Raw genomic sequence first — 14,083 nt, forward strand, 5'->3', positions numbered from 1 at the left:
AACAGCGGTGGTGGCGCTCTCACTGGGGCAGATACCCACAGAGGCAGCTCCTCTGTGGGGATGGAACACCCTCAAGCTGCTCTCACGGCTGTTCCTCCTATTTTTCATGATATCTTGGAGTCCTGGCATAGTACATCAATCTTTCTCCAAAACACATCAATAGTGTAAAAGTTCTCCTTGAGAGGGAACAGAACTGTCATTTCCTCATACACTTTCCTGCCTTTTTTTTGGGTGGGGGGGCACTGGTGAGAATTTTTCCCATTAAAATGTATTTATTTCATAGGCAAAAATCCCGCCCCCCCCCCCCCAGATCAGCCTTATCCCTGTTTTTCTGGTCACAGCTGCAAAGTTTAGTATTAGTGCCAGAGGCAACTGATTAGTTAAAAAATATATGCTCTGCCCTAGGCTGGCATCCACTTGTATTTCATTATAAAAGGATATTAAAAATGATGCCTTAGACTTCTGTCTACAGCATGGTACAGCATATCTGTCATCCAGTTCATGCTGACACTATGCCTATGAGAGTGAGTGAGGTTGGTGTTACTCCCATGAGCAGATGAGGGAGTTGAGGCCCTCCAACAGTTGGTAATTTAGGAGACCCTTAGCACAATTTCCTATTTTTTAAAAAATTTTTAAAAATCTTGTTTTGTTGCATGTCGTCTCAAACCCCTCCACAGAAAAGGCTGTCCTAGGTTATGTGACTGATATTTCTGAAAAAGGCTTCAACACTGGACACTCTGTGGGCATGTGGAACATCTCCTGTCAAGACACTTGTTCTTACTAGAGTGGAGCTCTAAAACTGACAGAGATGAACAGGATCCAACCATCTCATGATTTTAGTTTCTAAGAAAACACATGATTTAAAATGATAGTTTCCTCCTATCATCTTACCTAGTGGCAATCCAATTTGAGTCCCCCACCCCAAGCCAGTTTCTGAAAAAGTTTTTACCTTCTCTTAAAAGCTTTGAAGTCACCTCCCTAAAGGAATCTTTCCCTGAAGCCCCAGACCCGGGCCTCCCTCCCACACCACCAGGGTTCCCTCTGCACCTGTTGACCAGCTGCATCTCTCAACACACCCCCACCTTACAGCAGACTTTAATCACATCTGTATCCCAAGCAGCTCAAATAGCCTTGGCACATGAGAGGTGTGAATGTACGATGGCTGAATAAATGATTGAAAGAAGGCAGCCCTTAAAGATAATGTTCAAGGGTGGGGGCTTCACTCCTGATACTGATTTCAAGCCATACATTCTTGGTTCCTCTACACCCCATCACTTACTACTCTCCAGACTGTCATGCTCTGCAGTGGAAGCTGGATGTGACCAGTCCTGCCCCTTCCTTGCTTCTTTCTCCTAAGGAGACAGGTGTGGGAGGGGAGCATGCAGCCACCTGCACCTCCATGTCATCAGTCTTCTATGGGAGGGCAGATCTCACGGCGGAAGGCTTGCGGTGACCTAGCACTGCCAGAGACTGGGTAGGCATGTGTGTGGTTTGGGAGGGCTGTATCAGGATGCATGTTTTCCCACAGTTATAAACTAAATTTTCTAACAGTGAAGGTGGTAGTCTATATTCCACTTGATTTTGCCTTTGTTTTATTTGTAAACTGGCTCAGAAATTAGGATATGAGATTCTCCCGCCCCCAGTGGAGTCCCTTAAATTGCCTCCTAGGACAGACCAGTAGGCTTTGAGATTTTTTTATTTGAAAGGCTTCTCTGAGGCTACAAATTACAGCTATCACTCTCTTATTAAAATAAAAGTAGAAAATGGCAAGCAATATATTGCTGGGAAACAACACATTCCTGTGAATCCAACAACCACAAGGGCTAATGTTTGGAATGATAAAAACTTCTCTGCCATCAGTAGATTTTATTTTGTCCATGCCCCTAGAATCCTGATTCAGAGAGTATCTGATTCCCTAAATCAAACTTTGGGACTCTCTCTCTTGATAGTTTCCTTTGCCCCTCATCCTTTAAACGTTGCTCTCATTGATATGCAACCACAAGAGCTAGAAGTGCCAAGACCCCCTCCACTTTCCCTCCCTCAGAGCTGATGAAATGCATTAGGGTGGGTGGCATCTTCCCCCAAAAGGCATGTGCTACAGTCCATGGAGTGGAGTCTAGAACCATGGATCCAGAGGTGTCAACCTGATCTACCAGTTGAGAAGCTTCTCTGGATCCTACAGACATCCTTCATCACTATCCACTGGGGCCTTGCTCTGGGGAACAACTTGGGCTAATGATAAAATACTCCAATTTATTTGGGGGGGCATTTATCAGAGCTAATTTCACATAACCTGTCAGATAGGGTTTTAGAAAAGGACACTGCTTTACAGAGAAACAGCTAGTGATTGGAAAGGTGGACATCTGAGACCCTATCATTTAGACCCCAATACTTGGTTATTTCCATCCCTGCACAGTACTAAAGCCAAGCCTCATCCCCCCACTGGAAAACTGACTGTGAGGCATGAGACACCAGTAGTAGAGGTGAGGACACTCTACATGAAATAGGTGGGGGTCTACTACCAGTTTTTTTTTTTTTTTTTAATTTTTAAATTTTTGGTGCTGGGGATTGAATTCAGGGGTGTTTATATTTTGAGACAGGGTCTCATTAAGTGGCTTAAGACCTCGCTAAGTTGCTGAGGCTGGCCTTGAATTTGTGATCCTCTTGCCTCAGCCTCCTGAGCCACTGGGATTATAGGCATGCACCACTACACCTGGTTATTACCAGGGTTTTAAAGGACTTTGGCACTGTCCCACACAGACAGGGAGAAGAGGAACAGAAAAATGGTATTCAGGGGTATGTCAGGGCACATAAATAGGTGGCCACCCATCATTAAGCTGATTTCCCCAGTAAACAGATGTAAGTAGCGTTTGGGGACAGTTATTTATTTCTCTGGCTTGTTAGCAGACGCTACATAAACACAATGAGCAGGACACTCCCATGAGCCTCTGCTTTCTAGAAGCTCTTTTTCTCAGCTGAGCTTTCAGGATCCATAGGTCAATCCCAGCTTCCCTCCCACGTCACTGGACACTTGCTGGTAAGTGTCTCATGGAACCGCCCCTTACCAAGAGAAGTAGGTCTCCCCCAAATTGCCCCCAGACCCTCACTCTTTCTGCTATTGATACAGAATTCACGCAGAATGCCACCCACTCCTGCATGCATTATCCATATGAATAAAGACAAGGTGACTCAAGGTTCGTGCTCTGTATGTGTCCAAGAGGGACTCTAGGCATTCTTGATTTAAGGTCCCCAGAATCAACTCTATGAACAAGATCTAAACAGAGGCTCATCTTTCCTATTTGATTCTTTTTCTTCTGTATCCGGTATCATTATGATTGCAATACTGCATGTGAGAAAGCTGAAAGGCCAGGAGTCTACCCTGGCCAGTCATATACTGATCTGAGTGACTGCCCAGCTCCAGTGCTGTCTACAAAGCACCCTGCCCCCTGCTCTCTTCCATTCAACTCCTATTATTGATAATCAAGTTTTTGATCTTAACACTCCTTTCCAAGTCTGCTCTAGTATCTTTTCCTCAGTATATTCTCCAGTCTTGCTTCCTGTAAAGATACCTCTGAAGGCTCTCCCCAGAGTCACTGCCCCAGTTCCTATCCTTTCCTATATGCTGATCCCTCTCTGAAGCATTAGGGAAGGTGCCCATCACACCATCAATCAAGGCCAGGTCATCTGTCACCTGGAAACTTCAGTCATCACTCTCTTTGTCATTATTCCACACACTAATAAAAGCCACATTTGTGTGTTTAAGCTATTTCTAGCTCCTGCCATCTCTGAAATATCAAGAAATATATGGAGAGTTGTTCAATCTCTAGTTCATCAAGTAATCATTCCCATCATCTAAAAAGGTTTTGAAATCCTGTATTCTCTGATCAAATGTTCCCAGACTGTTCAGAGAAGAGCCAAGAGTTCTCTTTCCATCTAATTCTACCCTCTATTTCCTTCCCCTGCCAAGCCTGGCCATGCAACTACCATGGCTGCTAGCTCTGATCTTCTGCCAGGCTCTTACTCTTGGCACTGTCCAATGTACACACCTGTGAATTGACACTTTGATCTAAACATTCTTTTCCTATTTGATGTATAAGGTATATAACTTTTATATCTCATCAAGTGCATATCTCTTGGACCACAAGTTCCTGGAAGGCAGGGCTATACAGAAGAATCAGGAACTTTTATTTGCTAAGAAGAATTTATGCAAGTAGATATGGTTTGATGCTCATGGGCATAGCATTCAAAGTCACTGAAATAATACACCAAATTTAATAGTTTGTGTCTTGATCTCAGTCCTGGGCATGTAATTACATCATCTTATCCACCCACATGTTCAGTTGTTTCCACATCTGGTGCAGTTGATAGTACCTGGGAGTGGTGTTCACTTTGGCTCTGGCCGGGGTTCTGTAAACTCAGGTTACAACCATTGCTGGGATCTGTGTCTACTGCTAGAGCCTCTACAGCAAGGGACAGAGCTGAGGTGCAGATGAGTGACCGGCGCTTTGTCTCAACAGTACTTACTTGGTGAGGTGGGGGAGGCTGCACCTCCTTCTGCTGACGTGGTTGGAGGCTTCGTGTCTGGCACCGGCAGAGGCACAGGCCTGGCCATCGGTGGTGGCGGTGGTGGCGGCAACATTGGGGTGGGAAGGAATGGGTTGTGCACCTTGCCTTGGCTGCTCCCATTGGGCTGTGAGGGTGGGGAAAACAAAACACACAGGCACACACACAAAAGAAACAGATGTCAACGATTAGCTGTTTCTGAACACAAAAGAGTCATTAGGCACCTTTTAGGTAAATGACTAAGTATTCTAGCTGCCCGAATTCTTGCATAATTGCATCTGGATGAAGAAGAGCTTGGTTCTGTTTGTTCTTAAGGCTTTCCACAAAAGCACACTTGGGCATACATATCGCTGCTTCCAAACATCTTTCTTGAACTACAGTGTCCTTTTTTTTTGCTTCTGACTCCATAAAATGATCTGCCAATGATCACTCTGGATTTGTCATCTTTATTTTCACTTTTTAAAGTTGGTTCTACATAACATAATAAATGTGTTAAGTGAACATACAAATTTTCTTTTATACATTGCATTAATATAGGCATAGAAAGTATAGAATTTAGCTATCAGAATTCTGCTAGGCTAAAATATCACTTCCAGTTTTTATTTAAATTATATAAGCAAATGCTGTGTAAGAGTCATATTTATTTGTTTGCCTGATGCTAAAACAACCACGTAACAATTCTGTAACAGAAGAAAGTTTCCCTTTGCAACAAGCAATACAATCTATTTAATTTTCAAGGTTTTCAAAACAGCTCCATGAAGAGACCTGCCTCAAGCAGGCCTTTGATCAAATGCAAAACTGGCCATTTGACAGTTATATAGGATAATGTCAGGACTATTAAAAAATAAGTTAGAAATAGACAAGTCAGCTGCTTGATGCTGAGGATCAGATCCATTTTTTTTTTTTTTTTCGTTTCCCAAGTGGGCTTTGGACTACATTTCTAGACTTCAGTGACACTGATCACCCAATAGTAACAGGATCCCACACCAACACTCATCCGATGGAGGTCCTGGTGTCCCAGGCTTTTAAGTGTAAGCTTCATAATTCTGCAGAGGCAGTCTCATGCCGCCATCAACATTCACTGATATATTTAGGATTGTTCCTCAAAGACTATCTTGTCTGACAATCAGAACACTGAGCCTTCTTGCCAGCAACTTGCCTGTATGTTATTTCTGAGAGGACTGAAAGTCCTTAAGTGAATGCTGTGGAATAAGCCAAGCAAATGAATACACAAGCAAAAAGAAAAAAAGGCACCATATTGATTTGTTGTCTAGACAGAAATGTATCTGCTAACACATCAGCAGACATAAGTCAAAGCTGCCTATTCTGGCTCAGATATGCAGAATCAGGTATTTCTTCAAGGGAAGAACACCAGTGATAGAAAAATGTGACATAATATCCTAAGTGGAGTAATAATAATTATGGCTAATCTGCAGCTTCATGTATAGCTACTATAAGACAAGGAAAACAAATTTGGATTTATATTGGTCATTATTAATTTATTATTATTGTGATTATTGGTCTTGGAATGAAGCTATCCATTGTGAACATTTAGTTCTCTATTATTAATACAATTTGTGATTTTTAAAAATCACTTTTACATTTGGAATGCTATTTCAAATTGTGGTTGTTTGGTTTATTTGAGAAAAAAAAGGAAAACATTCATTTAAAGTTATTGAATACGGTTTAGATTTATACAAAGACAAGTGGGAAAGATAACTACTTGCAGAAATAACAAACCATACATAATAAACTGTGCTTCTAGCATCTTGAGTTCAAGTACTGGTCAACTTGATCTAAAGTGTTGTAAGACTGTATTTTTTAAAAATATCAACTTGGTTGATCTAAAACATCTGTCCCTTTCTGCCCTCTACCTCTCTCTACCACCCCAAATCATTACTTAAAATTATTCACTCTTTTTTTCTTTCTATTTTGTTAACTGTATGAGCCCTGGGGTAAGAAGACAGAAGATGAAATTATCAGCCCTAGAATGTAGAAGGTTATATGGTTCACCCTCAAGATGATTTATATCCGTAAGCTTGACAGATGCAAACTTAACACAAACACTGTTTTTAAACCCTGGCCAATCACTCTTAGAGCAAGTTAACTTTCCCACAATCTAGAATAAATATGACATTTGCCTGCAGTCAGTCAGCACAACATTAGAGCACAATGCCCTCAAGGTCATGAGGTCTCCCCTTGTTATTTTTAAATTCAGTTAACATTTCTAAAGAAATTGAAAAAAAAAAAGAGGTTTCCTTACATTGAGGAACCCCACCTGTCCAGCTTGCTGACCAGCATCAGGGCAGACAAGTTGGACAAACTCTTTCAGCGTCTCCTGAGGATGGTAGCGGATGGCTGGGTGTGAGAAGTAAGGCCCAGGCTGCTGGATGATGGGTGATGTTGGAAAATGAAGAGTCGATGGTGTTGCATGCGGACTTGCTGTAGGAAAAGAAAACACTAGTGTTAGGAAGAGAAAAGACATGCTTCGTTCACCACAGCTGAACCTGATTTGCCTCCTTTTCCATTTCTTGTCCCGGCCCAATTCAGGGTATTGCTCATGTGGCTGAATTTAACACTGGATAGGTTTGATAGATTTTTTTTTTTTCCTCTTAAGGCTCTAAGACAAACATGGAGGCTAGATTAGGGTAGAGTTTCAAGCTGTCTTTCTATTTTCAGCGGACATGAGTTATAAAGGCATCAATAATCCTTGGTGAAGATGAAGATTATTCATTACTTTAAGAGCCTTTTTAATGAAGCAAGCAATAAAAATGTATTTGGTAGATTAGACCTGATTTAACTGACATTACATATGACAAATTCTAGTTTGCACATATGGATACCCTTTCACACTGAGTTATCCATAGACAATAATTCATTGTTAAAGCTCTTATACCCCTTTCAAGGAGATTTCTAGGGACTAATTCAGGAAGAAAATTTTTTGAAGTATATAGTAAATGATCACTTAATGAACCCATGCAATTTGGGTGCCTCACTTTAAGTGGAAGGTTTATGTCACCTTTTTCCTCCACCATTTTGAAGGCAAACACAGAAGTGCATAAATGCATAGCAGGGGAACGTACAGGCTGAGCAGGCAGTGACCCTGCTAATATGTTGGTCCTCTGCCCATAAAAACTGATGAAAGACTCAGATAACTACTACTCCCTTACATTTGAACCCTGATAAATTTCATTTGTACTAGAAGATTAGATTAAAATACTTATGTGCAATGCTTAATAATTTTTCTAAGAGAACTTTTGCCCTTGAATTCGAAGGATGATTGATAAAACCAGCTGGAGACTAAGACCTTCCTAGTACTAGGAGTGGCACATTCTGAAGAAGATCCAAAGTAGCACAGGCTACCCTTTCTATCACTTTGCCACTGACATGGCTAAGGGTTGCATAAGATAATGCAGGTCTACTGATTGTGGGGCATGGGTTCATTGTTCCCTCCTGAGATCTCCTTACATTTGGGGCATTTTCTAATTAATGACAGAAATGGCTAAGACTATGTGCTTCAGAGTGGCATCTGTTGTTTTTAAAGCGTGAATATGGGGGACTGGAGCAGAATCAGAAGTCCAGTCCATGTCTTACAGATGATCTGATGGAACCCTCACATTTACACAACTTCTAATCTATGCAATAGATATTCACAGGCTCCTACATGGCCTCAAGGGTCAAAGTTGAGTCAGAACAGATGAATTTTTGCCCTTATTCAATTGAGGGCATCTTTAACATGATCTCTTGGAAACAAGCGCTTTCATTACTTCCCCCTCACTGAACTCTTCTCCCAGCCGTCTCCACCTTACTGAACAGTTTATCTGTTCACTTAGCTGGTCACTGTTACATCCTCAAAACTGAGTCTGGCACTCAATAAATATTTGTTGACTGTACAATAAATGACCAAATACATGAGTGGTACAGAAATTAAGAAAATGAATCTATAAAGCCTGCCAAGAACGAAACTTGGTCTCTCCACTTTAGGTAAAGAGCCAGGAATCTTGTAGAAAAGTTGGTAACAGTTAAGACTACATACAATGAATAATAAATATTGGAATCCCTGGAATACATTAAAATCCAGAAGCTAAAAAATTAAATGGCTCTGGTTAGTTCTTACTTTGGAAATTGTGCTACTGGCTTTAAAGAACCAAGGGATTTTTTTTTTCCATCTAATATGTACAATTGCCCTTGCCCACAGCAAGAAACTTTGACCCACAGCCCTGCACAGTATACTGAATAATTTCTAGTGAATGATGCAAGGTAGAATTTCTCAAACTAGGTTGGGAATACACTGCAGCTAACAAGGATACACTCAACTTTTGTGGTATGTCAAACACAAAGATGGCAACTCAATTGTCAAAAGCTCCCCAGGAGGTTGACCTTGATGATAAAGTGGCATTGCCTCAGGTGTTCAAAGGAAACTGATGAGTGACTGTGAGATTAAGAAACTGCAGTGGCCAACAGAGAATACTGCCCAAGGAAAAAATTCACTTGAGCAAAGATCAGGCAGATAAAAGTTAAAGAAACATGATAGAGGAAATTATTTCACAGGACCATAGAATCTCCCCATTAATTGTTAAATAACTCCTTTGCTATCATTTTGATGATCAATAGGTAAGATAAAAACATTAGCAACTCCAATTTAGACTTCAGTTTTTTATTATATTTCACTAAAAACAATTTATTCACTGTTTCCTTATGACATAGTTTAATACAAACCTAAGAATATATGGTACTATGTGGAATTCTATAATGACTGGTTTATTAGGATCAATTAATTCTTAATTAATTCCAGGAAATCATCTAGCCTATAGTTTCAAATTAGATAATTGCAGAGTCTGTATTTTAAAGGGTCATTCTTTTCAACCTCCACTTTCTTATGCTTGGGACTCTTTGGTTCAGCCACCAGTTTGCTATAAAACTCATGCAAATGCAAGGTCCTAAGTTTTAACTTCTTTTATTTTTTATAGTGCTGGGAACTGAGGCCACGGTCTTATACATGTCAGGCAAGTGCTCTTCTAGTTAGCTTCACCCCCATTTTTATTGTTATTTGAGGCAGGGTCTTTCTAAGTTGCCCACATTGGCCTCAAACTTGTGATCCTCCTGCCCCAGTCTCCCAAGTAGCTGAGATTACAGGCCTGTGCCACCATGCCCAGCCTGAACTTTAATTTCTTAAAACAGAAAATAACTGTGTTACAGGAACCGTAAAGATCTGTTAATTATTATTAAATATCTGTTATTTCTCTGGGTAACCTGATATTGCTCTTCTACTAGAAGCTCAGAATTAAAACTTCAGTGTCTAAGTTTTTCTTCTTTCCCCTCTATTTCTTGTTTTCTCTCTCTATTTTGGATTTGATGTTTTTAATGTACCTAGGTTTTATCTGAGTTGTCTCAAATTATTTTAGAAAGAGTCACTGGGGTTAAATCAATTGAATTCATTAAATGTATTCTGAGATGGCCAGCTAGGGCCCTATGGAGAGAAACTACCATTATGAATCTGGCATGATGCTAATGGAATACACAAAGAATGGTATGAGTCCAATTTTTGACAAAGAAAAACATCTCTTATGGATGTGTGTGTGTGAGAGTAGTTGACACAATAAAAAATTATAGCACATTATGTAAATGCATATTTAGATCCTTTAAAATGTGCATTATTTACTTGAGAGTCAATAAAGGCTTTTCTCAAGTGGTTACAGTTTATTGCAGTGCATCCATCTGTATCCATGTTGATGTTAATACAGTTTTGTGTATTAAAAGACACTACAAAATTGGCTGCTTCTGGGGCCTAATACTCTTAGTACCCTAGGCCAGGAACAGCAGGGTGACAGAAACACTTCACTCTGGGTAGCTCTCACTACTAGTTTAACCTTTAACTAGCAGCCAAACTGGTTCAAAGCGACTGCTTGGGCTTTTCACAAAGAATACAAATAATCTGAGAAGGAAAGAAATCTGATCAGGTTTCTTTGGTTGGAATGGTCCTGCCTACACAGCCTGAACTAAGGAGCCACAATTAAAGAAACAGAGACCAGAATTTCCCAAAGGGCACAGTGCTCAGTTATTTATTACAAAATGATCATATTACTGAGTACTTAGAAAAAAGAAAGCAGGTCAGGCAGGTTGGTTTACTTATTCACTCCTCTACCCATCAGAGAACCCCCTAATTCTTTAAAATACTCTTTGGTTTTGGTTTAGAGGGAAAATAAGCTTAACATTCAGTACAACTGTATATGTCTGTATTTGTATTTTTTCAAACTTAAAAATGCTTCCTCCTTTTAAAGCATTAAGACTGGGGAAGAAGGCCAGATTCATTGCTGGATTATTGTGTATGTTGTCTATGATCCCATAATGATTCTTGGTCTGAGAGTCCACTATAAAGAGAAATGTAGATTCATATTCCAGTGATGCTCCCAACAGGAGCTGGAACTAGTCAGAGTACACAAGAGCAAGTTGTATAAAAGAAGATGGCAAAAAGGGGAATGAAGGGAAGGGAGGGGAGATGGAAATAGGAAAGACAGTGGAGAGAGGACATGTTCATATAAGAATGCATGACCAGTGAAACTCCACATCATGTACAACCACAAGAATGGGAAGTTATACTTCATGTGTGTATAATATTTCAAAGTGTATTCTGTCATGTATAACTAAAAAGAACAAATAAAAAATTTATTAAAAAAAAAAAAAAAGATGTCACCAAGGAGGCATGGCCAGATAGACATGTCCTGGAACCTTGAACTTTCATGTTCTTTCTTTCTTCCTTTTCCTCTTTTTCTTTCTTTCTTTTTAATCTTGGGAAAGAATAGAGATAGAAGAAAGTAATCTCATCTTACCATTCCCAGTGGTTTCTCTCAGGCTCAACCTCCAAGAATTTTAAGAACCCTACCACATTTTTCCTCAAACCAAAATTTCATGGGTTGAAATATGTTCCTCTATATAACCCTGACATTGCCTTAATTGCTTCATTCCTTGTCCATGTTGCGGATTCTCACAGATTGGACAGATACTTGGATTCTTTTCATGTCAGCATTTGCTCTCTGGCACCAGACTTTAAATTCTAGTCTCTCGTCTTTGGGACGCTCCACAGAAAAGCTGTCCAGAGGCAATGCAAACAATAAACATGAATCCTCCTCCCAGTGCAGCACACCCCTAAGACAGCGCTACCCACAGGCTTCACTAGAACACATGGTCAGCTCCTGAGTCCTGGCATCTGCAAAAGCTCACAGTCTTCTCATTAATCTGTATGTAGTCAGTGGCAACAGTGAGATTCCAAACTGTCTCTGTGAGCACGGTCACAGAAAAAGCCTGCAGGAGAAAGATGTCCTTTACACAAAAGTAACCATTTCCAGAGTAAAAGGTGGCACAAATGGCTCCTAACTACTCATATTTTGAAGTAACGATTTTTAACAAGGCAAAAAGAGAAGAAAATAGAAGGGAAAGACATCCCACTTGCAAGAAAAGAAGCTTTCCATAAGAGCAAGTGGAACTTGAATTGTTTGGGTTGTCAACGATTCCAATGCTTTCCTTCTTCAGAAATTCAAAACCGCACTCTACCACACCATGACAGCCTACCTAAAGCTGAGAAATCTATCTTAATGGTCCATAGCTATAATTTATAAATCATGCATGAATCAGGCCTGCCATTTATGAAAGCTGAGAAGTTTGGAGTTACAGGATTTATTTTAACAGAGACACAAGGGAAGAAGAATTGGCAATGGTTTTCAAATCTCTAGGAGGTGGAGTCTTTTCTAAATAACAAAGCTTTTGACTCAAGGCAGGCTAATGTTCTCTAAAGCCACTTTTCCCAAAATACTTTGTCCATATCTTTAACATCATTGAGATGTATGTGAAAGAACCTGGATATGTCAACTGAGAGAAACAGATGACACTATGTGATACTTTACAAAACACTCGCGTTTTTACATTATTGCTACCAAAGGAGGTAACTATGCTACATCAGATTTCCAAGATGGTTGATAAACTCTATTCCATTTGAATTAAGGAGACCTTCTGACTGAAGGTCAAATTACAGTCTTTTGAAAAAAAAAACAGATCTCCCCTCCTCCTAACAAAGAGAGTCCAAAGTCTTTTAAATTTTTATCTAGATCAATTTTACCTACTTAAGAAAACCTTTGCTGTTCAAAGACCCTGGCTTCCAGTCTAGACCTTGTTGGCAAACATTTTCTGTGAAGGTGGGATAGTACACCGTTCAGACTCTGCAGGCCCTGCATGGTCTTTGATACAATTATTCAACTCTGCTGCTATGGTGCAGAAACAGTCATGGACATTTCATTGACAGATGAGTGTGACTGTGTTCCAATAAAACTTTATTTTCAGAAACAGACAGAGAATGGATTTGACCCATGGGCATAGTTTGCCAGCCTCTGCTGTAGACCCACATACTTCCTGTCCTCTCTCAACACCTGCCACTCTGCATCAGGTGCCTGACCATCACTGAGGGTCACCTTTTCTCCACCAACCATGTCAAGTTCCCTGCGAGCCTTTCTTCTGAAGCCCCAGGTTTCTGAAGTGTCCAAGCCAATCAGAGTATCTTCTATTCCTCCACTCACTCTCCATTGTAGCCTTTGGCTGTGGCTCTTCACCATTACTTAACATGCCTTGGTCTGTGCTAGTTAACTGCCCCTATGTATGTCAGTCCAAGTTAAACATGAATCAGAATAGTAGTGTGGTGTAATATGAGGACCATGGATTTTGGAATCAGATAGACATGGTGTGAATTCTACCTCTCCCACTTACCAGCTGTGCTTCCCTTTGGTGTCTGAGCTTCTCTCTGACTCAGTTTTCCATCTGCATAATAAAGGCTAATGATGTCTCAGAGACTTGCTGTGAAGATTCAATGAGACTATATAGAAGACACATGATATAATTTCTTATCATACAATTAAATGGTCAATAAATAGCCTCTTTTATTGGTATAACTATTATAAGTAAGGATGGGGGTAGCCATGAGTAAACTGGAATTTGCTCCTGTGTGCTAGGACCAGTTCTGAATGCAGAGCACTTGGCAGGGTGGTAAGGCCACAGGGGAGAAAGAGTGGTCGAGTGTGAGGTAACTGTTGCCTGCCTGTCTCTTGGACAAAGGAATCCAAGGCTATTGGTGAAAGGGTATTAGTATGGGTATAACATGAGGGTATCAACAGTAATTTCACAAATGACAAAATGCAAAACCAAAGCAACACCAGTAGCAACAGTAAAGACACAATGTAAAGATTCTTTCCTGACCAAACATTTGAATCCCTAGTTTGCTTAAAACTCTGATGGAGAAATAATTAGTAGCTTAGAACCATAGGGCCATCTCCCTCTGGACCCCTACAGTCCTTGAGGATCCCTTCTGAGTGCCCACTCCGACCTCCCACTGTGCCATGTAGACCCCTTCCACCCAGGCACGCTTCTGGCCAAAAGAGATTCTGAGCCTGGCCTCCCCCAAAACAGACAGAAAGGAAATCTCCATCGTTTCCCTTGGAAGTTTATCAGCGACCTAATACACGAATCCTAAAAAAAG

General features: G+C 40.5%; 1 protein-coding gene across 5 annotated transcripts in view; it reads right to left on the minus strand.

Moving 5' to 3' along the window:
• The window catches only part of Nfia (nuclear factor I A), a 354,467-nt gene that overhangs the window by 45,031 nt on the left and 295,353 nt on the right, over positions 1-14,083 (minus strand). For 4 of the 5 annotated variants that reach the window (XM_047553764.1, XM_047553773.1, XM_047553754.1 and 1 more), the window contains 2 exons: positions 6,827-7,005; positions 4,525-4,690 (listed from right to left, as the gene is read on the minus strand). In XM_047553764.1, the coding sequence (XP_047409720.1) occupies positions 4,525-4,690; positions 6,827-7,005 (345 nt within the window). The remainder of the gene's footprint in view (positions 1-4,524; positions 4,691-6,826; positions 7,006-14,083) is intronic. The other variant, XM_047553745.1, reaches the window with a different exon arrangement.

Source organism: Sciurus carolinensis, chromosome 1 (assembly GCF_902686445.1).
Source record: "Sciurus carolinensis chromosome 1, mSciCar1.2, whole genome shotgun sequence".
Classification (NCBI taxonomy): Eukaryota; Metazoa; Chordata; class Mammalia; order Rodentia; family Sciuridae; genus Sciurus; species Sciurus carolinensis.